This window comes from Microcaecilia unicolor, chromosome 2, assembly GCF_901765095.1.
Source record: "Microcaecilia unicolor chromosome 2, aMicUni1.1, whole genome shotgun sequence".
Classification (NCBI taxonomy): Eukaryota; Metazoa; Chordata; class Amphibia; order Gymnophiona; family Siphonopidae; genus Microcaecilia; species Microcaecilia unicolor.
The window spans coordinates 220,092,152-220,115,648 of NC_044032.1; the positions used below are offsets into that span (position 1 = coordinate 220,092,152).

The window sequence follows — 23,497 nt, forward strand, 5'->3', positions numbered from 1 at the left end:
AGTCGGGGAGCCCTCCTGGGAGGTGGCCGCAGTCGGTACCGCGGACCTCACCCCGGGCGATGGGCCAGCCGGCGCCACGCTCGACGGTACCGGAGGCGCAAGCACCGCCGGTACCGGAGGGGTAGGGCGCAACAGCTCTCCCAGAATCTCTGGGAGAACGGCCCGGAGGCTCTCGTTCAGAGCGGCTGCAGAGAAAGGCAAAGAGGTCGATGCAGGCGTCGACGTCAGAACCTGTTCCGGGCGAGGAGGCTGTTCCGGGCTGTCCAGAGTGGAGCGCATCGACACCTCTTGAACAGAGGGTGAGCGGTCCTCTCGGTGCCGATGCCTGCTGGGTGCCGACTCCCTCGGCGACCCAGAGCTCTCGGTGCCGACGCGGGGAGGCGACCGGTGTCGATGCTTCTTCGATTTCTTCCGAAGCATGTCACCGGAGCTCTCCGGCACCGACGAGGAGGACGTAGAATCCAGCCGTCGCTTCCTCGGGGCCGAGGCCGAAGGAGGTCGGTCTCGGGGGGGCTGTACCGCAGGAGCCCTCAAGGTAGGAGGAGACCCACCCGAAGGCTCACCGCCACCAGCAGGGGAATGGACAGCCCTCACCTGCACTCCTGACGATGCACCACCGTCCGACGACATCAGCAGACGAGGTCCCGGTACCACCGACGTCGATGCAGCTATCCGATGTCTCGGCGCCGATGCAGAGGCCCGATGCCTCGATGCACTCGATGCAGTGGCGGCCGAGGAAGATGGTCTGGACGCTGACGACGTCGATGCACTCGAAGATCCCGGTGCCGATGCCGACGAAGAGCCCGAGAACAACACGTTCCACTGGGCTAGTCTCGCTACCTGAGTCCGCCTTTGAAGCAGGGAACACAGACTGCAGTTCTGAGGGCGGTGCTCGGCCCCCAGACACTGAAGACACGACGAGTGTCGATCAGTGAGCGAGATAACCCGGGCGCACTGGGTGCACTTCTTGAAGCCGCTGGAAGGCTTCGATGTCATGGGCGGAAAAATCGCGCCGGCGAAATCAAAGTCCGAAATGACGGAAAAAGAGCACAAAAAAATTTGTAAGGGAGAAAATCTCGACCGAGGCCGAAAAGAGGCCTACCCCGACGACGAAAGAAAACTTATCGGGGCAAAAAGCTGGAAGTACGGGGAGGATTAACACGAAACCCGGGGGGGGGGGGGGGGGGGGTTCCGGAGCACTTCCCGACACTTGAAAGACTTTTCCGAAGAAAAAACACGTCAAAATAAATTTGGACGCGCGAGGTCGACTTTCCGGGGCTCGACACGGCGAAAACACGACCGTACCGAGTGCGGACAAAAGAAGACTGGCCGGCTCGAGCCGGTTTCGGGCGGGAAGACGGCCGCGCATGCGCGGTGCGCGCGGGCGCGCGAGGACTAGCAAAGGACTTTGCTAGAGAAGTTTCCGATTGGAGGGGCTGCCGTGGACGTCACCCATCAGTGAGAACAAGCAGCCTGCTTGTCCTCGGAGAAGAAGCCTTTACTTGACCCTACTTGTCCCTCTAATTACCGACCCATCTCCCTCCTCCCTTTTCTCTCCAAATTACTTGAGCGTGCTGTTCACCACCGCTGCCTTGATTTTCTCTCCTCACATGCTATTCTTGACCTACTACAATCTGGTTTTCGCCCTCTCCACTCAACCGAAACTGCGCTTACTAAAGTCTCCAATGACCTATTACTTGCTAAATCCAGAGGTCAATATTCCATCCTCATTCTTCTTGATCTTTCCACTGCTTTTGACACTGTCGATCACAGCATACTTCTCGATACCCTGTCCTCACTTGGATTCCAGGGCTCTGTCCTTTCCTGGTTCTCTCCCTAACTCTCCCTCCGCACCTTTAGTGTTCACTCTGGTGGATCCTCTTCTACTTCTATCCCTCTGCCTGATGGCGTACCTCAGGGTTCTGTTCTTGGTCCCCTCCTCTTTTCTATCTACACTTCTTCCCTTGGTTCATTAATCTCATCCCATGGCTTTTCCTACCATCTCTATGCTGATGACTCCCAAATCTACCTTTCTACCCCTGATATCTCACCTTGCATCCAAACCAAAGTTTCAGCATGCTTGTCTGACATTGCTGTCTGGATGTCTCAACGCCACCTGAAATTAAATATGACCAAAACCGAGCTTCTCATTTTTCCCCCCAAACCCACCTCCCCACTCCCCCCGTTTTCTATTTCTGTTGATGGCTCTCTCATTCTCCCTGTCTCCTCAGCTCGAAACCTTGGGGTCATCTTTGACTCTTCTCTCTCCTTCTCTGCTCATATCCAGCAGATTGCCAAGACCTGTCGTTTCTTTCTTTACAACATTTGTAAAATCCGCCCCTTTCTTTCCGAGCACTCTACCAAAACCCTCATCCACACCCTTGTCACCTCTCGTTTAGACTACTGCAATCTGCTTCTTGCTGGCCTCCCACTTAGTCACCTCTCCCCCTCTCCAGTCGGTTCAAAACTCTGCTGCCCGTCTCGTCTTCCGCCAGGGTCGCTTTACTCATACTACCCCTCTCCTCAAGACCCTTCACTGGCTCCCTATCCGTTTTTGCATCCTGTTCAAACTTCTTCTACTAACCTATAAATGTACTCACTCTGCTGCTCCCCAGTATCTCTCCACACTCGTCCTTCCCTACACCCCTTCCCGTGCACTCCGCTCCATGGATAAATCCTTCTTATCTGTTCCCTTCTCCACTACTGCCAACTCCAGACTTCGCGCCTTCTGTCTCGCTGCACCCTACGCCTGGAATAAACTTCCTGAGCCCCTACGTCTTGCCCCATCCTTGGCCACCTTTAAATCTAGATTGAAAGCCCAGCTCTTTAACATTGCTTTTGACTTGTAACCACTCGTCTCCACCTATCCTCCTCTCCTCCTTCCTGTACACATTAATTGATTTGATTACTTTATTTTTTGTCTATCAGATTGTAAGCTCTTTGAGCAGGGACTGTCTTTCATCTATGTTTGTGCAGCGCTGCGTACGCCTTGTAGCGCTATAAAAATGCTAAATAGTAGTAGTAGTAGTAATGTTACGATATCATCTGAAGTTAAATATTGAATTTCTACTTCTTGACAATAATCCTGACCTTCAAGTGGACCACATACTAGTAGGTCAAACTAAGTATATACTCTATCCCCTGCAATAAAGATATTAGGGTTTTATGTCAACCAAAATTTCTCTCTTGATTCTCAAATTAATGCTCTGACAAAACGCTTTCTTCCTTATGCAAAATTTAAGACACATAAGAAGGTTATTTGAATTTGAACAGTTTCGATTAGTTGTACAGGTGCTCCTTTTGTCCAAATTGGATTACTGCAACCTTACCTACTTGGGCGCACCTAAACAAGTTATCCAGCATAATTCAGAACACTGCAACAAGACTGATTTTATTTCCTTTACAGAAGCAAGAGAAAATCTTTTTATACCTCATTGAATTGCACCGGTTGCCTGTTGAGGCGAGGCGTAGGTTCAAATGTTTCTACTTTTTCTACAAAATTCCAAAGAGGATACAAAGCAGTATTCTCCAACCCTTTGAAACCCAAAGCCCACCTACACTGCCAAAAATGTTATGCAGCACACCAGTATCCACAGAGCCAGCTATGAGGACGCACAGACCAAAAGACAACCTAGGGAAGCACTGAAAACCCCACGAGGGGCTATAAGAAGCCTCAGGAATGGGCAAAAAGAGGCAGTGCTGTGTGTAATGTGTGCGCTGCCCAAAGCAGGGACCGACTACAGTTTATATTCTGTTCATAATTCCCCATCTCGGGACTCATAGCTGGCTACGGAGAAGACACATGTATGACTACATATAGGTTCAGAACAGAGTTTCTGAATGTTTAAAAGCCACTGCTAGTATCTATTGTTGCTATAAGATGCTGAGAGCAGAGCCCACATGCATGTGGACCTGAATAATAAGCAGCAGACATTATTCTGTGGCATACCTGATAAGGCCTGAAGGGACACTGATCAGGAAACAGGGAGAATGCAGAGGGACAGAATGGACACAGAGGGAGGAAGGTGAGATAAAGACACAAGGACTGAGGGGAGGGGTAGAAAGACAAAAGGGAGAACAAAGAGTGCCATGTACCATACTCCATGCTGATTCTGTAAAGGACTCTGCATTTCCTGAAGCCAGTCACAGAAAGGAACAAGAGAGGCAAACTAAGACGTCAGGAACAGATTTGGGGGGGGGGGGGGGGGGGCAGTGATGGGAGAAAACCTGCTTTATTCCCCCCTTTTTTTGTCTCCTACATTGTCCATCTGGTGATTACAGTTTCCAAACCTTTTTACCATTTTTGATCAATCAATAAAATCTGCTCTACATCTAAAGCCATATTCAAGAAAAAGTAGACACCATGTTCACGTATTTATAAGGGGGAAAAATGTCTCATATTGTCACTGGGATATGATATTAATTATCAACACCAAATATATAGGTGGATCCCAGTCGTGACTATTATAATCATCGACAAAACCCCCCACCTACCTAAAAGTGTGTATTGTATCATTTTAAAATTAATTTTATCTTTTCTTTCAGATTTCTTTATCTTTTTTTTCACACGTCAAAATAAATCTTTGTGGATACTCAAAACTTTATATACTCAAAAAAAAAAAAAAAATCAATGGAATGACTGGCAATGGCACAAAGCTTTCAAACCACAGTATCACTTATCTGCAAGCTCATTGGTCCGATGATGATTTTTTGAGTATCAATAAAGTTCTGAGTATCCACAAAGATTTATTTTGAAGTATGAAAGAAAAAGAAGTGAGAAAGAAAAGATAAAATTAATTAAAGATACAATACACACATTTAGGTAGGTGGGGTTTTTGTCCATGATTATAATAGTCATGAGTGGGATCCACCTATATATTTGGTGTTGATAATTAATATGTTCCAATGACAATATGAGACTTTTCCCCCCCCTTATGAATACTTCTTAAGTGAACATGGTGTCTACTTTTTGTTGAGTTATGGTAGTAGCAGTGGCGTAGCAAGGGCGGGGCGGTGGGGGCGGTCCGCCCCGGGTGTCATCGGGTGGGGGGGTGCTCCGCTCCCGCTGCTCCGCCTTTAATTTTTTTTTTTTCGAAGCGCTGGAAAGTGGCAGGCAGCGTGCCTCGCGTCTGCCCTGCTAGTAAAGAAGATCTCGCTGACGTCGTCGCCCTTCCCACATTGAGTCCCGCCCGCCCTCGTGGTAATAGGAAGTTGCCTCAGAGGGGGGCGGGACTCAATGTGGGAAGGGCGACGACGTCAGCGAGATCTTCTTTACTAGCAGGGCAGACGCAAGGCGCGCTGCCTGCCACTTTCCGGCGCTTCGAAAACAATTTTTTAAAGCAGAACAGGGTAGGAGAACGAATCTCAGGTCGGGGACTCAGAGGGGAGAAGGGGATTGGGGGAGCTCAGAGGGGTGTTTAAAGGGGGTTAGGGAGGGTGGGAGAGCATCAAGGAGGGGAGAAGGGGATTGGGGAGGGGTGGGGGAGCTCAGAGGGGTTCTTAAAGGGGATTAGGGGAGGGTGGGAGAGCATCAAGGAGGGGAGAAGAGGATTGGGGAGGGGTGGGGGAGCTCAGAGGGGTGCTTAAAGGGGATTAGGGAGGGTGGGGGCGCTCAGAGAGGGGAGAAGGGGATTGGGGAGGGGTGGGGGACCTCAGAGGGGTGCTTAAAGGGGGTTAGGGAGGGTGGGAGAGCATCAAGGAGGGGAGAAGGGGATTGGGGAGGGGTGGGGGAGCTCAGAGGGGTTCTTAAAGGGGATTAGGGAGGGTGGGAGAGCATCAAGGAGGGGAGAAGAGGATTGGGGAGGGGTGGGGGAGCTCAAAGGGGTGCTTAAAGGGGATTAGGGAGGGTGGGGCGCTCAGAGAGGGGAGAAGGGGATTGGGGAGGGGTGGGGGACCTCAGAGGGGTGCTTAAAGGGGGTTAGGGAGGGTGGGAGAGCATCAAGGAGGGGAGAAGGGGATTGGGGAGGGGTGGGGGACCTCAGAGGGGTGCTTAAAGGGGATTAGGGAGGGTGGGAGAGCATCAAGGAGGGGAGAAGGGGATTGGGGAGGGGTGGGGGAGCTCAGAGGGGTGCTTAAAGGGGATTAGGGAGGGTGGGAGAGCATCAAGGAGGGGAGAAGGGGATTGGGGAGGGGTGGGGGACCTCAGAGGGGTGCTCAAAGGGGATGAGGGGATTGGGGGGGAGGGGAGTGCTGAGATGGGAGAAGGGGTCTGAAGCTGGAACTGGGGTCTGACATGGGGGCAGGAGGGAAAATGGGTCCATGCCTGGGGCAGGTGGGAGAATGGGTCTGGGGCTGAAAGGGGGGGGGGGGGGATGCAAGGCATGTGGTGTATGAAGGGGACTGGAACTGGGGGCTGAAAAGAGGGGGCAGAGAGAGAGGGGACAGATCCTGGATGGAAGGGGGGCACGTGAGGGAGGGCAGACCCTGGACGGATGGGAGAGGGAGGGCAGACGGATTGAAGGGGCAGAGAGAAAGGGCCATCTCTCCTACTCTTATTCCTTTTATCTGTCACATTCTCAACCTCTCACTTTCCACTGCGACTGTCCCTGCTTCCTTTAAACATGCTGTGGTCACACCTCTCCTTAAGAAGCCTTCACTTGACCCTACTTGTCCCTCTAATTACCGACCCATCTCCCTCCTTCCTTTTCTCTCCAAATTACTTGAGCGTGCTGTTCACCGCCGCTGCCTTGATTTTCTCTCCTCACATGCTATTCTTGACCCATTACAATCTGGTTTTCGCCCTCTCCACTCAACTGAAACTGCGCTTACTAAAGTCTCCAATGACCTATTACTGGCTAAATCCAGAGGTCAATATTCCATCCTCATTCTTCTTGATCTTTCCGCTGCTTTTGACACTGTCGATCACAGCATACTTCTCGATACCCTGTCCTCACTTGGATTCCAGGGCTCTGTCCTTTCCTGGTTCTCTTCCTACCTCTCCCTCCGCACCTTTAGTGTTCACTCTGGTGGATCCTCTTCTACTTCTATCCCTCTGCCTGTCGGTGTACCTCAGGGTTCTGTTCTTGGTCCCCTCCTCTTTTCTATCTACACTTCTTCCCTTGGTTCATTAATCTCATCCCATGGCTTTTCCTACCACCTCTATGCTGATGACTCCCAAATCTACCTTTCTACCCCTGATATCTCACCTTGCATCCAAACCAAAGTTTCAGCGTGCTTGTCTGACATTGCTGCCTGGATGTCTCAACGCCACCTGAAATTAAATATGACCAAAACCGAGCTTCTCATTTTCCCCCCCAAACCCACCTCCCCGCTCCCCCCGTTTTCTATTTCTGTTGATGGCTCTCTCATTCTCCCTGTCTCCTCAGCTCGAAACCTTGGGGTCATCTTTGACTCTTCTCTCTCCTTCTCTGCTCATATCCAGCAGACCGCCAAGACCTGTCGTTTCTTTCTTTACAACATCCGTAAAATCCGCCCCTTTCTTTCCGAGCACTCTACCAAAACCCTCATCCACACCCTTGTCACCTCTCGTTTAGACTACTGCAATCTGCTTCTTGCTGGCCTCCCACTTAGTCACCTCTCCCCTCTCCAGTCGGTTCAAAACTCTGCTGCCCGTCTCATCTTCCGCCAGGGTCGCTTTACTCATACTACCCCTCTCCTCAAGACCCTTCACTGGCTCCCTATCCGTTTTCGCATCCTGTTCAAACTTCTTCTACTAACCTATAAATGTATTCACTCTGCTGCTCCCCAGTATCTCTCCACACTCGTCCTTCCCTACACCCCTTCCCGTGCACTCCGCTCCATGGATAAATCCTTCTTATCGGTTCCCTTCTCCACTACTGCCAACTCCAGACTTCGCGCCTTCTATCTCGCTGCACCCTACGCCTGGAATAAACTTCCTGAGCCCCTACGTCTTGCCCCATCCTTGGCCACCTTTAAATCTAGACTGAAAACCCACCTCTTTAACATTGCTTTTGACTCGTAACCACTTGTAACCACTCGCCTCCACCTACCCTCCTCTCTTCCTTCCCGTTCACATTAATTGATTTGATTTGCTTACTTTATTTATTTTTTGTCTATTAGATTGTAAGCTCTTTGAGCAGGGACTGTCTTTCTTCTATGTTTGTACAGCGCTGCGTATGCCTTGTAGCGCTATAGAAATGCTAAATAGTAGTAGTAGTAGTAGTAGGGTGGAAGGGGAGAGAGAAAGAGGGCAGACTGGGGCAAATGGTGGATGGAAGGGGCAGAGATAGAGGCCAGATGTTGATGGAAGGGGGAGAGAGAGATGGCAGACTGGGGCAGAAGTGGATGGAAGGGAGAGAGGGCAGACAGTGGATGGAAGGGGCAGAGAGAGAGGGCAGACACTGGATGGCAGAGAGAGAGAGCGAAGACAGATGCTGGATAGAAGGAAGACAGTGAAAAGATGAGGAAAGCAGAAACCAGAGACAACGAACTGTAAATATATATTTTTATTTTTTTGCTTTAGGATAAAGTAGTATTGTAGCTGTGTTAATAAATGTTTATAATAGAACATGTAAATAAGGTAATCTTTTTATTGGACTAATTTTAATACATTTTACTTTCGGAGAACAAAACCCCCTTCCTCAGGTCAGGATAGGACACTAACAGTACTATACTGAATTGACCTGAGGAAGGAGGTTTTGGCCTCTGAAAGCTAAATGTATTAGTCCAATAAAATGATATTATTTGTTTTATTTCTATTTGTTAATTTGTAAAGTGGTGATTGGTATTTGTTAGTTTTTTCAAATTTACATCTGCTGTCTTTATATTTTGCACAGTACTAGAGGACATTTTCTGTTTCTGTGGTGTTGCATTGTATGCAGAGTCTGGCATCGGGGGTTCAGTTTAATTTTTGTCTAAATAGAAAGTTTATGATTACTTATTTTATAGTGGATTAGGGTGTATCTATTTGTGAAAAAGACATGGCTTTCGGTTGGCATTGACTGTGCAGGATCGACGATCTGTACTAATCTGTCTGTTTTCGTTTTACAATAGGTGAATTGATGTTCTAGTGCTCACTGTAGTGTTTAAGATGCATTCCTTTTCCTTGTGTGACTCGTACAAATTACTGCTTATGGTATGGTAGAATTGCTCTATAGGTCCTGAGTGTTTTGTATTCTCGGTATGCCTAGTACTGGATTTCGGGGGGGAGGGGGGGGGGGGGTGTTAAAAAAATGACCGGCCCCGGGTGTCAACTACCCTAGCTACGCCACTGGGTAGTAGACTACAGAAGTGCCACCATATTTCTTTAACTACATCTACAGTCAGCAGTATGCTTTTAAATTTCTAATAGACCCTCATTAGAGCTTGATAAAGGCTTTATAATAAGACAATTGGCTGTTGGTGTTAGAATCAGTTCCTTACTTACTATCTTATGTTCTATGAGAATAGAGAGCTGCACGGCTTCCGTCCCCGCGGGAATCCCGCGGAACCCGCGGGATTCCCGCGGGGACGGAGGCAGATCCTGCGGGGTTCCCGCGGGGATGGAACCAGTTCTGCGGGGTTCCCGCGGGGACGGAGGCAGTTCCTGCGGGGTTCCCGTGGGGATGGAACCAGTTCTGTGGGCTTCCCGTGGAAGTGTAAGCTGCACCTGCACCAGCCTCTCATCTACCGAATACCAATTTATTTGAGTGCTGTCTCCTCCTCCTCTTCTTCTTTGCTTTAACAGCATAAATATGGAAAGTCTTCCATTAAGGAGGTGGTAGAGTCACAAATGATGACGGAATTCAAAAAGGCGTGGGATGAACACAGAGGATCTCTAATTAGAAAATGGAAGTTATATAAAAGCTAACCTTAAATGGCTGCATGTGTGTGGATATGTCAAGTGACACTTAGATGGCGACTCTGGCTGTGATGAACTAGAGCTGATACCTGGCAGACTTCTATGTTCTGTGTCTCATACATGGCAATCTGGTGTAGGACGGGCTGGAAAGGGCTTAGACAGCAACTTCAGTGGCTGGAACATGAGGACAGTGCTGGACAGACTTTTACGGTCTGTGTCCCACAAATGAGAAGACGAATAGACTGGAGTGGGCTTCGATGGCAACTCCAGCAGTTGGAACATAAGGATGGGGCCAGATAGACTCCTGTGGTCTTTGTTCCAGAAACACGAAAGAAAAACCATAATCAAGTATATAATATCACACTCGTTGATTTAATGATGAATTGATCATGAGTGTGACTATTGGGCAGAGTGGATGGACCGTTCAGGTCTATTTGCTGTCACTTACTATGTTACTATTAATCCTCTTTGCTCCCAGGCTGGTGCACAGACCTCAGCTCTGACACAGGTATGAGAATCAGATGTCACCTGACCTACTGGCGCGTGCATGTGGCGGCCTCGCAGCACACACTGCCAGTGAATCTGAGACAAATCTTACATGTGCGCACCAGAGTTCCAAGTTCCAACTTCCATTCCTTCCTTGCTTACAGTGCTGTGGCTCAAATCCAGAAAGGGAGCTGACTGGAACTTTCTTTTATGTACTATTACATTCTTACGGGGATGGGTGGGGATGGGTTAAATTTTTGCGGGGACGGGTTGGGATGGTTTAAATTTTTGCGGGGATGGGTGGGGATGGGTAAGATTCCAGCGGGGATGGGTGGGGACGGGTAAGATTCCAGCAGGGATGGGCGGGGATGGGTAGGATTTCTGTCCCCGTGCAACTCTCTATATGAGAATCAACTTTTATGATATATTTGGCAGTCTAATACACATGGGAGAACCTGGTTTTACTGCAGTACTGTCCGCCTAAAAAAATAAAATATTTTCAGCAAATAGTACTTTATACTGTCCTTTCCTGGCTTCATTATTTCATAAAGATTACAACAGGAGGAGATCACCCTCTTCCTTATACACCAAATTAGTAACAAAAAATCTTAAGGGGATCTATAAAAGGCATGATAGTGTCTATATTAAAGAGAGGAAAATGCCTCGAGAAGCCCCCAGCGGATTTTTAAGCTGTTAGGGGCTGGACTTCTTCATCATCAGCATAAAAAAACCCTCTTTCTAATAACAATGTTGTTCCTTCGTATTTTAAAGATTATTTTTTCTATATTTTACATTTAAACTCTGTCTCACTCAAAACCGAGTTGCACTTAACTTTAAGCCAACATCACATCGTGCGGATCCTTGCTAACACGTCGGCCACGTGTTAGCAAGGATCCGCACGATGTGATGTTGGCTTAAAGTTAAGTGCAACTCGGTTTTGAGTGAGACAGAGTTTAAATGTAAAATATAGAAGAAATAATCTTTAAAATACGAAGGAACAACATTGTTATTAGAAAGAGAGGTTTTTTTATGCCGATGATGAAGAAGTTCAGCCCCTAACAGCTTAAAAATTCGTTGGGGGCTTCTCGAGGCATTTTCCTCTCTTTAATATAGACACTATCATGCCTTTCATAGATCCCCTTAAGATTTTTCATTATTTCATTAAACATTTCTTTTGCTTCTCTTTTAGAACATACCTGAATCCAGCAGATTTGTACTCTTATGGCTTTCTGATGGGCAGATGCACTGTATTCCAGATTCAGAGCTGGCAAGAAGTTTCTTCTTAAAGGGATTTCATGTGGCAGTATGACTTTCATGTTGGTGCCATTTGGAGTTAAACAAACCTATAAATTATGAATAAACTTATGTTCAAATTTAGTATAATGAAAAAGAAGCAGCAAACAAACGGTGTGAATAGGATAAATTGTTCAGCAGAATAGTCACCACCCAAGAAAAAGATCTAGGTGTCATTGTGGCCCCAGAAGCCTATACTTTTGAGGGAGCCATACTAACGCACCCAATGGCCTTGTACCCAAAGAAAATTGTTCCAACTGTACCCACAATTTGTGCGGCAATGCATGATACCAATCTATGGCACCACGCCTGAGACGCCCTGTAGTACCAATAGATGTTAGGGACTCCCATCCCACCCTTCTTCCTATCTTGATATGATTGACCGAGGGAGACGTGGACGTTTTCCTGCCCATATGAAATGCATTATATGATCTTGCAAAGCAGATAGAGTCCTCCTTGGTAACTGCAACAGGAGTACCTGGAATAAGTACAGAAGACAGGGTAAGATATTCATTTTAATCGCGGCTATTCTACCAAACCAGAACAGAGTCAAATCCTCCCATCTCTCCAAGTCCTGAACTATTGCTCTAATCACTCCTGGATAGTTTGCAGAATACAACTCTAAAAAACGCAGGGTCAACCAAACTCTCAAGTAACAAATTCCTTTCACTGCCCAGCGGAATGAAAATGAGTCCTGCAGAGTATTCACCAACCCTGATCACAAAGTGACATTCAAAGCCTCTGATTTAGCCATGCTGATTTTAAATCCAGATACCACTGCATAGTCGTCCACTGTGCACAGAAGATTAGGAAATGAGGTAACCGGACGGGTTACAGTTAACAACACATCATCGGCAAAGAGTGACATCTTATGCTCTCTCTCCCCTATTTGCACTCCGGAGATATCTGGGTTTACTCGTACATTTACAGCAAAAGGCTCCATTACCACTGCAAAAAGCAATGGGGACAGTGGACACTCCTGAAGAGTACCTCTCTGTAATGTAAACATCTCAGAGTTCCCCCCATTAATTCGCACACAGGCCTTAGGGGAGCTATAAAAGGCCCTAATCCACCCGCAGAACACAGGCCCTATCCCAAACTCTTCCATGACCCGATACAAAAAAGACCAGTGTACCCTGTGAAAAGCCTTTTCTGTGTCCAGACCAAGAAGACACATCGGCTTCCTGTCTCTTCTGGCCAAATACATTAAGTCAACCACTTGTCTAATGTTATCCATGGCCTGCCTCTGTGGCACAAAACCAACCTGGTCTGGGTATTTAACAGTTGGCAAAATAGCTGTTAGACGATTTGCTAAGACCTTTGCCAGAATCTTAACATCAGCATTCAAGATGGACATAGGGCGGTATGAGGCGCACTTTGTATGATCTTTATCTGGTTTTGGAATTACTGCAATCCAGGCCTCCATCACTGAAGGTGGTAAAAGCTCTCCAGTTCTAATCTGATTGAGTAAATCTGTAAGCACTGGGACAAGGTCAAGCACGAATTTCTTATAAAACTCATTAGGAAGACCATCCAGGCCAGGTGATTTGAGAGAGGGCAACCCCTTAATAACATTTTGAATCTCTACTGGTATCACTTTATCTAGTTCAGCTACCTGGACTGGGTTAAGTGCTGGTAATTTGTTAGCTGTCAAATACTCATAAATAGCTTCCGGACCGGGGCAAATCTCTTGCGAATATAATATCTGATAGAATTGCTTAAACCGCCTACATATCTGAATGGTTGTGTTAAGCATGCCCCCTTTACCATCTCGAATTCTCACAATTGTGCGGTCCACCTTTTGTTTACACAACCTTATGGCAAGAGTACGCCCTGCTTTACTAGTAAATTCAAATGCACATACTTTCTGTCTACCCTGCAACACGTTCAGGTGTTCTGAGTTATGGTCCTGTTGTGACTCGAGCAGTGAGCTCTTGTGCCCTGACTGAGCACGGTGGTTAGAGTCGCACCGCGCTCGGTCAGGCAGCCGGACAACCCCTAGCTTTACTGGGAAGCGACCATCGTTCCCCCAGGGGTTGAGCCCCCAGGTGCAGGTGGCCACCAGGACTTCGGGAACCGGACGGGGTTGGGCCACTCAGACCAGGCTAGAAGCAAGGCGGGTGAAAACTCAAAGGGTAAGCCGGTCCAGTCCAGACATCAGGGCAGGCAGCAAAGCAACAGGTATCAGGTCCAGTCCAAGGGTCAAGTAACGGTAGGCAAGTTAAAGCAAAGGAGCACATGAGATGAGCACCAAACCTCTATAAGCATAGAAACCGAAGCAAGGTGTGCAGGGAACTGCTGGCCTTAAGTAGTCCCTGCATCAGCAGTAACCATGGGCAGGTGCACAGAACGCTCCAGACTGGTGCCTGCAAGGGAAAAGGTGGAACCTCGGGAAAGGCGCCCAATCCCATGCAACCAGGCCATGCGAGCTACCTGCACCGGAAACCGGCGTGGCTTCCGGAACGCCGCCAGACCGCTGGCCACGGCACGATGGCTGTCCAATCAAGCTGGACCCGTGCCCACGGCCGGAGCGATATAGCTGGCCATTGGAACCGGACCCCGCAGGACTGCTGCCGCCAGCCCACATGGCTGGCTATCACCGCCGGGACGAGGCTCGGAAGCGAATCAGCCGCACGGACCGCCATTCAGGTGAGGGATGTAACATGAGTAAATGGCATCTAGCTGGAGCTGCAAATCACACAGCTCCTGCATTATTTGGGGGGACTGTTTCACCTTGTGGCTTTCTTCTAAACATTTAATTCTATCCAAACACTTCGACAACTGCGCAGTTTGGCGACGGGCCTGTCTGCTTGTTACTTGTAAGAAGTATCCTCTAGTTACTGCTTTCATGGCATCCCAAACTGTACTTAAAGGGGGACCAGAGTCAATATTAATTTCCAGATACTCCTTCAGCACTTTTCTATAACCCTCCACCACCTCTCCACGTCTTGCAGGACTCCCACATTCATGGTCCATCTTTTATCCTGGACCTCTGACCTAATAGACAGCAAGGTGGCCCATACCGTCGCGTGATCTGATATGGTTATACTACCAATACCCGCCTCTGGGCCCATCTCAACCAATTTAGTATCTAGAAAAATGTGGTCAATATGTGAGGAGTCATGGATGTGGGAGTAGTACGTATAGCCCCTATCTCTTTGGTGTGCAAGTCGCCATATATCCAGGAGGCCTAAGGAGTGCACAAGGGAACCCAAGGCAAATGACAATTTGGAGTTTCCAATGGATGATACCCTAGTGCAATCTCTCGCTGTGTCCATTACGGCATTGAAATCCCCCCCCCCCCCCCCCCCCCCCCCCCCCCCCCCCCCCCCCCCCCCCCCCCCCCCCCCCCCCCCCCCCCCCCCCCCCCCCCCAATTATTAATGAGCCCTGAGTGAATTCAGAGAGATTATTATGCACTTGGTTGTAGAAGCACTGTTGCTTCTCAATCGGGGCATAAATGGTCGCCAATGTAACATCTGTTTCATCAATAACTATATGAGCGTATAAGAACCTCCCTCCCGGGTCTCTCTTTACTTTAATAACCCTGGCATGTACCGAGTGAATCAATATTGCCACACCACCCCTCCTGGAGGATTCAGATGAGGTGAACCAAGTAAGTGGATAACTAGGATGAATGAGAAGCCTCTCATGCACCCGACGAAGGTGTGTCTCCTGCAATAAGACAGCATGTGGCTTAAGCTGCAATAGTTCTTTAAAGAGCTTTTGTCGTTTCTGTGGCATATTAAGGCCTTTGACATTGTAAGACAATACGTTTAAATCAACACTCATCAACAACCAGTATTTTGTATGATGCACATGTTAATGAAAAGTCCTGGGGACCCATTCCACTTCAAGCATGTAGGTTCCTTGGTCTGCATTACAATCATATTTATAATCTGGACACAGCCCCACAACATCTCTCCACCTTCCCCCTCATCCCCCCCTCTGTCCCACTACACCCACTAGACAGCGGACCTATGTCCCCTGAATGGGATTTCAAGGAAATGAACTATCCCATCTCATACAACCCAGTCACTCATAAGTCCCCCCCCCCCTCCACCTACTCTTCCACCCTAACATCCAACGGCTACCATCCTCCCCCTTACTCATCCTCACACCAAACACTTCGCTCCTCCTTCCTCATACTCTCGCTGATGTAACACATGTAGCCAACTCCCCTGTACCCTCCCCTCCCCAAGAATCCATTCGCACAGCCCATCACCATACCAACACTACACCCCATACACTGCCCTCTCATACTAAATATAAGCACAGTATACAACCTTTCCAAGAGAACAGTGACCCAGGGCTCAGTCCTCCAAATGAATCAACTACGCTTCAGCAATGAATAGAGAAATTGTCTAATTCATGTCTCTGCAGCAGTAGGGGTGGTGTTTTGCACGGACTTCTTAGAAGACGCGGACACCCTCTGCCATCTTTGAAGCTTGGCTCGCGTTGTAGGTGCCATCGTGTTTGGCGGAGCCACCGACGCTGCCAAACTTGCTGCGTGCAGCAACTCCCAGACACTTGCCAGTGACCGAGCTCTGTGTTTTGAACCCTTCAATGTAAATTGCAGCAAAAACGGGAATCCCCATCTATATGTAATCTTCTCCTTGTTTAATATATCCAGTGCTGGTTTCATCAGTCTCCTCTGCTGCAGCGTATATTGAGAGAGGTCCTGATACACCGCTACCTTAGATCCGTTGAACTCCAAGTCCGGCATATTTTGTGCCCGGGTGAGTCCAAGTTCTTTCTCCGCAAATCTACTAAAGCATTTGACTATGTCTCGCGGCTTGTTATCTGTGCATCGGCCCAAAGACCGATGCACTCTTTGCAGTTCCACCGGGGCTGCTCCCGCTGCCAAGCCCAGCAATGTTGCGCATAGAAAGCGAACAATCACCTGTACTTCCTCGGTCGGGTCACCTTCCGGGACCACTCTAAGCCGAAGGTTGTTCCGGTGACTTCTGTTTTCCAAGTCATCCAATTTGTATGTTATCTCAGCACACTTTTTATCCAAATCACGTATGTTAGTAGTATGGGTATTAAGCATCTCAGCTTGTTCTTCCATTTTCAGTCCACGTCCTCAACTCTTCCCCCAAGCTCCTGGGGGTCAGAGCTTAGCGCCACCATGCTTTGCAGGATCTCCTCCTTAGACGTTTTAATTTCTCCTTGAATTCTGGTCAGAAACTTTCACAGCTCGGAAGATATCCCCTTCTTTGATGGTGGCAACCGCATTTCTGCCAAGGATAACGCTGAGTCCGAATCAGATTGAGACAGGCATTCTGGCGACACATGGCAACTCACCACCCTCCTCCCCGATCATCCTGCCGTGCGCTCCAGGACCTTCTTCTGTGTGGAGGCAGATTTACTCATTTTCACAAATGTATTGTATGTCCATCCAAGCCTATTTCTACAAGAAACAGGTGTCGATGTTGTTGGATTTGCAAATAGTTATGGCAGAGGCTCATCCTCTAAGCAACTAGGCTGACATTTCGTGAAGTGACGTCACTTCCTCAATCCTACAGGATTACTTCTAACTTCACCAGGGTGATTCTATCCTTTTAGGAAACCTGCCTGAACTACATCACCAGGAATGCTACAGACAAATTGTGTAAAAGTAGATGCAATTTTGTTGTACATCTATACCATTTTTTCCATGTAAATCATGCTTTTCACATCTTAAAAGCTATATGCTAGCCCCATACAATCAGTGCACATGCACTTGGAGAACACAGATGGAACAGTAGAAGAAGCTGGTAGCAAATGTGTATCTACCCACTTCCTTCCCTCCCAACACCCAGGAATAGCTGGAACACACTAACACACTTTTCCTATCCTCCTCTTACAACATACACATACATATGCAATATCTTGTGTGAAGTCCTTCAAAAAGGTGACAAATCCTAATTCATAAATAAACATTAATATATATCTATTTATCTCACACATATGTACACACTATTTCTCCCACCAGCGACAATCACAGGGCCCTAAGTGAAATGGAAAGAGAGGATAAGGTGGGGCTAAATGTAGGGTGAGGAGAATGAGAGTGGGATTGCCTTCAAGGCAGTAAGGAGGACATAATCCCTTAAAAATAATTCCAGGAGATTAAAAAAACAACAACAAAACCACCACCACAAAACCTCTGGAAATGTCTTCTCTATGGACAACACCTTCCCAATCTTGTTGCTGAAGTTAATAAATTAGTGACTAGCTTTCTAGAGTTATGCTCACTTACAGACTCTGGTAATGGTTTGAAAATGTGTATGTAAGAAGTTCTTAGCTAAGTAGAAATCTCACTTAGGGCCAGAAGCACATTCTGAATCTCAGGGATAAATACTTAGTTCATTTGTACCCTGGATCACACCTTGGGTTATGTTGTGCTCTTAAATAACCACTAACTTACTATAGAAATATTACATTTCCTAATACGCTGTTTTAGTTTATACTTCCTCACATATTCAACAAAAAGTCACCATGGATCCTCAGCTTTTTTGGCTCTCAATTTTTTATTTTTATTTATTTTTTTAATTTAAAAGAGGACATTATTGAAATTGAGCCAAGATTTTTTGAGCTCTGTCTCATACTTCTGCTCAGTAGGTATGATACAAATGTAGTTCACCCTTTGCCCTAAAAATAAATAAAAAATTAAATGATTATGAGTTCTTAAGCATGTCTTTAAATAAAGTTTTCTTGCACAGATATAAAGCTAAACAAAAAAATTATATATAAAGGTGATATATATTTTTTAAACTGGACAAAAACCCTTCTTGACTAGCTTGTGCAAACTAGCTATGCTTTCCCCAGATTGCTAAAACTGATCACAAATATTAATATCAAACTGATACAAGCAAACATAAAAAGTTTAATGTTACCTGCAAGTTTGGTTCCAGTTCAACAATTTTATTTTCTAGAAGAGAAGACTCTCTATACTCCTTCAGTGCTGCCTCTAACTTTTCTGTTTGTTTAATGCTCATTGGTTTCCACCGTCCTTTGCTCTTGGGTTTTGTCTCCCAAACTACATCCGAACTTGTTAAAAAAAAATGTCATAAAAACAAAAACAAATTTAGTTTCTGATTTTAACCAGAAGCACAGAATAAACTAGGATAAAGTTTTAAATCTCTATTTACAAATTAATATGAAATATTTAGGGCCCCTTTTACCAAGCTGTGGTAAAATGGGGACTGAGCTGGCATCGGCACATGTTTTTCACACACTCCGAGGCCCTCTTTTACTGCAGCAGGTAAAAGGGAAGTCTTTCTTTCCTACAGGAAATGGCCGGTGGTGGCAAGGCTCCCACGCTAACCCAGTGGTAACTGGGCAGCGTGTGGCACTGCTCGAGTACCGCTGGGTACACCTCGGCGCTACAAAAATAAATATATTTTTGTAATGCCGGATATGATGGCACGCTAGGGGTGGGAAGTACCGCTGGGCTGCTGTGGTAGCCCAGCGGTACTTCCTGTTTAACGAGCTGTAAGCTTGTGCAGGGTTTACCGTTGCTTAGTAAAAGGGGCTCTATATGATTTCAACAAAATAAATAAAATCTTTAATATAGTTAGCAACATCAGCTGACAAATAAAATTTCTGAAGGAAGAGCACAAAATCTACCAATCTAATTCAAGCATTTTTCAGAGAAACTGAAACCACGGCATTATTAGAGTCAATAACGTATGTTGCTACTTTTATCACACCAAAAATGAACCTGTTTAGATTTCATACACATCTTGGAAGCTATTACAGGTTTTACATTTTAACAGTTCTTGGTCTGCATATGATTTAAGTTCTTTTTCTCTCTTTCTTTATTAAGATGACAAAAGAACAATACACTTAACGAAGTTCAGGGAAGGAAGATCAGAGAAAATGAAATGAAATATTTCTTTTTTAAAAGTGTTTTAATTAGATTTTAATATTGTAACAATCCAATAAAGAATAGGCAAAAGAAATTGCAAATAGAAAACACATAACGTTATAATCTCTTTCTCCTCAGACCCTAGCTGAGCACTTCCATGATAAAATCCATAAGATTAACCTTGAATTTTCATCCAAACCCTCACCTCTCTCTCCTTTAGTCCTCACCCCCCTACTCTCCTTCTTTTTCCTCCTTCTCAGAAGATTCTACTGAAGAAACTGCCCTTCTTCTTTCCTCCTCTAAATGTACTACCTGTTCCTCTGACCCCATCCCCACTTATCTACTTAACACTCTCTTTCCTGCTATCACCCCAGTCATCTGTCACATCCTTAATCTTTCACTCTCTACTGCAACTGTTCCTATGGCCTTCAAACATGCTGTTGTCACTCCACTCCTAAAAAAAAAACCCTCGCTTGACCCTACCTGTCCCTCCAACTATCGCCCCATCTCCCTTTCCTCTCCAAATTATTTGAATGTGTTGTTCACCACCGCTGTCTTGACTTTCTTCACAACCTATTCTTGATCCACTCCAATCTGGTTTTCGCCCTCTTCACTCTACTGAAACTGCACTTACCAAGGTCTCTAATGACCTGCTACTGGCTAAATCCAGAGGCCTCTATTCTATCCTTATCGACCTATCTGCTGCTTTCAACACTGTTGACCACACTATACTTCTAGATACGCTGTCCTCGCTTGGATTCCAGGGCCCTGTTCTTTCCTGGTTCTCCTCTTACCTCTCACTTCGTTCTTCCAGTGTTCACTCTGGTGGATCCTCTTCAACTTCCATCCTGTTTTCTGTTGGTGTGCCTCAAGCTTCTGTCCTTGGACCCCTCCTTTTCTCCATCTATACCTCTTCCCTTGGTACCCTGATTTCATCCCATGGCTTTCAATACCATCTTTACGTTGATGACTCTCAGATCTACATCTCCACCCCTGAAATCTCAAACTCGATCCAGGACAAAATCTCAGCCTTCTTGTCCGACATTGCTGCTTGGATGTCTCAACGCCATCTAAAGCTAAACATGACTAAGACTGAACTTCTCATTTTCCCCCCTAAACCCACCTCCCCTCGTCCCCCTTTCTCTCTGTTAATGGCTCTCACATCCTCCATGTCTCCTCGGCTCGTAATCTTGGAGTCATCTTTAATTCCTCTCTCTCCTTATATTCAACAGATCGCCAAAACCTGTCATTTCTTTATCTACAACATTAGCAAAATTCGCCCCTTCCTTTCTGAACACGCTACCAGAACCCTTATCCACACCCTTGTCACCTCTCGCTTGGACTATTGCAATTTACTTCTCACTGGTCTTCCACTCAGCCATCTATCTCCTCACCAATCTGTTCAAAATTCTGCGGCACGACTTATTTTCTGCCAGAACAGTTATACCCACACTAGCCCACTCCTCAAGTCACTTCACTGGCTCCTTGTCCGCTTCCGCATACAGTTTAAACTTCTCGTACTGACCTTTAAATGCATCCACTCTGCAGCCCCCCATTACCTCTCCACTCTCATCTCTCCCTACATTCCTCCCTGTGAACGCCGCTCACTGGACAAATCTCTCGTCGTCCCCCTTCTCCTCCACTGCTAACTCCAGGCTTCGTTCCTTTTCTCTCGTGGCACCTTATGCCTGGAATAGACTTCTTGGACCTATACGTCTAGCTCCATCTCTACCTGTTTTCAAATCTATGCTGAAAACCCACCTTTTCACTGCTGCTTTTAGCTCCTAGCCATACTCAATTGCCCTCCCCTTGTCCCTTCCTTCCTTCTCACCCATTACTTCCCTCACCCGTAACTGTCTTGTCTGTCTGTATTATTTAGATTGTAAGCTCTTTTGAACAGGGACTGTCTCTTTGTGTCATGTGTTCAGCGTTGTGTGCGTCTGGTAGCGCTATACAAATGCTAATAATAATAATCTAAAAAAGAAATCCCACTAGTCCACATCACGAAGACCAATACTGATACTTGCTTACATTCCGCACAATTGAGAAGTTCAGTGCGGATTACATCAATTACAACACATACACACAAGCCCAACAGATTTTGAAGCCTAAAAGTAAGAAATGCTGTCATCAATACATAAGCAACCATACATTAGTCAAAATATTTTTTAAACAAATGTTTTCAACTGTTTTCTAAAGGCCATATAAGTTAGAATGGTTCTAACCTCAGGCAGGAGTGAATTTCAAATCTGAGCTGCCAAATACTGGAAGGTAGCAAAAAAAAAAAAAAAAATCAATGCAGAATGAATACCTTGAGGGGAGAGAAACCATAGCAGCAAAGGGTTTCTAGAAAAAACATTGTTAGATCTAGGCAATCAACTGATTAAATCTGTCATATACAGCAGAGTATCCCCATAAAGTATCTTAAACACAAATGTACACAGTTTAAAATGGAGTTGGGCCTCGATTGGGAGCCAACGTAATTTAAACAACAAGGGAGAAGCCCTTTCAAATCTATGAGCAGAGTAAATAAGACGAGCTGCCATGTTCTGGATTGTTTGGAATTACTTCAATAAGAGCATATAACAACCCAAATAAATACTGTTACAATAATCCAACTGTCCTAATATAAAACTCTGAACTACAAGTTTGAATGCTTCTTGATCAAAACAATTTCTAACCCTTTGCAGCTTTTTATCATGTAAGAAGTTTTCTTTACAAGTGCTTGAACTTGCAAATCAGGGCTCAATGAACTAGTCAAAATTATACCCAATAATTTTAAACTGGATTCAAACTTAAATTGCGGATTTGCTAATTTCAAGATGTTGTCATTCCATATCTCAGAAGATTGACTAATCAGCAAGAATTTAGTTTTAGCCTTATTCAACTTTAGAAAATGGACAAAATTCCACTCCTCCAACTGACATATACAGTCTGCAATCTTACTTGGAATGTCATCACCCTGACTACAATAGGTAAAAAAATTTTAATATTATCCGCATACATGTATATTTTAAATCTTGCTTGACTTATAACATAACCTAATGAGCTGAAGTACACATTAAATAATAATGGCAACAATGGTGAGTCCTGTGGGCACCAGCATTCTGAATCAGAATTACACATTTTTACATACAAACAAAAAGTTAAAATTCCATTAAACCATGACAATACTCAACCTGAGATACCTAACTCCTCCAAAATCAGCAGCTTCCTATAATCGCCAAATCAAATGCACAGGACAAATCAAATTGTAACAGAACCTCCCTGTATCCTCTATTAAGCAATACTCATAGTCAAAACTGTTTCTATACTATCTATGGAGCTGTCTAAATCTAGATTGTCCTTCATGTAATATATTGTGCCCTTCAAGATATTTCTGTAATTGTTCTGTCACCAGTATTTTTGTAAACAAAAGTATTGAAGCCACTAGACGATAATTTGATATTTCCAATAAATTATACTTAGTATTCTTTGGTGTTGGGGTTAACATAATGTGACCTAACTGTGATGGACCCCCCCCCCCCCTTCAATAATACTTGATTTAACCATTTACACAAAGCCTCCAGAAAAAAAAAGATTGTGCAGATGTAATAAGCTAAGATGGACAAGAATCTAACTGACAATACTTACTACAATATTTTCTAAAGAACCAATCAACAGTATTATATGAGCATATATCAAACTCTAACCAAAATCTATCTGCTGGACATGATCAATCTTTAGAAGACTGAAAAAAGATCAGATCATTTGAAGATTGTAATAAAGTTTATAATATTCATCAAAATTTATTATCTTGAAAATATTTTGCCAAAGCATTGGAAGTTGGAACAACAGTATAAGAAGACTGAGATAATTCTGTTGTATCGAAAATCGAACTATCCTAAAAAAATTATTTTGAGGTATTAGCAGCATTATTTATCTTTTGAGAAAATAATTTTCGTAGTTTTCCTTCAAACTACCTTCCTCAAATTTCACAAAGTATTGTTCTTTAAAGATTTCAGAGATTAAAGAAAACAAGTTTCTGGCAGGGGTATAACAAATCATGCTTCCAAAGTTACTTAACTTGATCAATCATTCTTATGGGTACCAAATTACCCAGTAGTA

At 45.5% G+C, this 23,497-nt stretch overlaps 1 protein-coding gene across 1 annotated transcript in view; it reads right to left on the reverse strand.

Moving 5' to 3' along the window:
• VPS13A (vacuolar protein sorting 13 homolog A) overlaps positions 1-23,497 on the reverse strand; it is a 556,982-nt gene that overhangs the window by 167,434 nt on the left and 366,051 nt on the right. Inside the window, exons 55-56 of the mRNA XM_030193720.1 lie at positions 18,417-18,570; positions 11,443-11,589 (exon numbers count right to left, since the gene is read on the reverse strand). Coding sequence (XP_030049580.1) covers positions 11,443-11,589; positions 18,417-18,570 — 301 coding nt within the window. The remainder of the gene's footprint in view (positions 1-11,442; positions 11,590-18,416; positions 18,571-23,497) is intronic.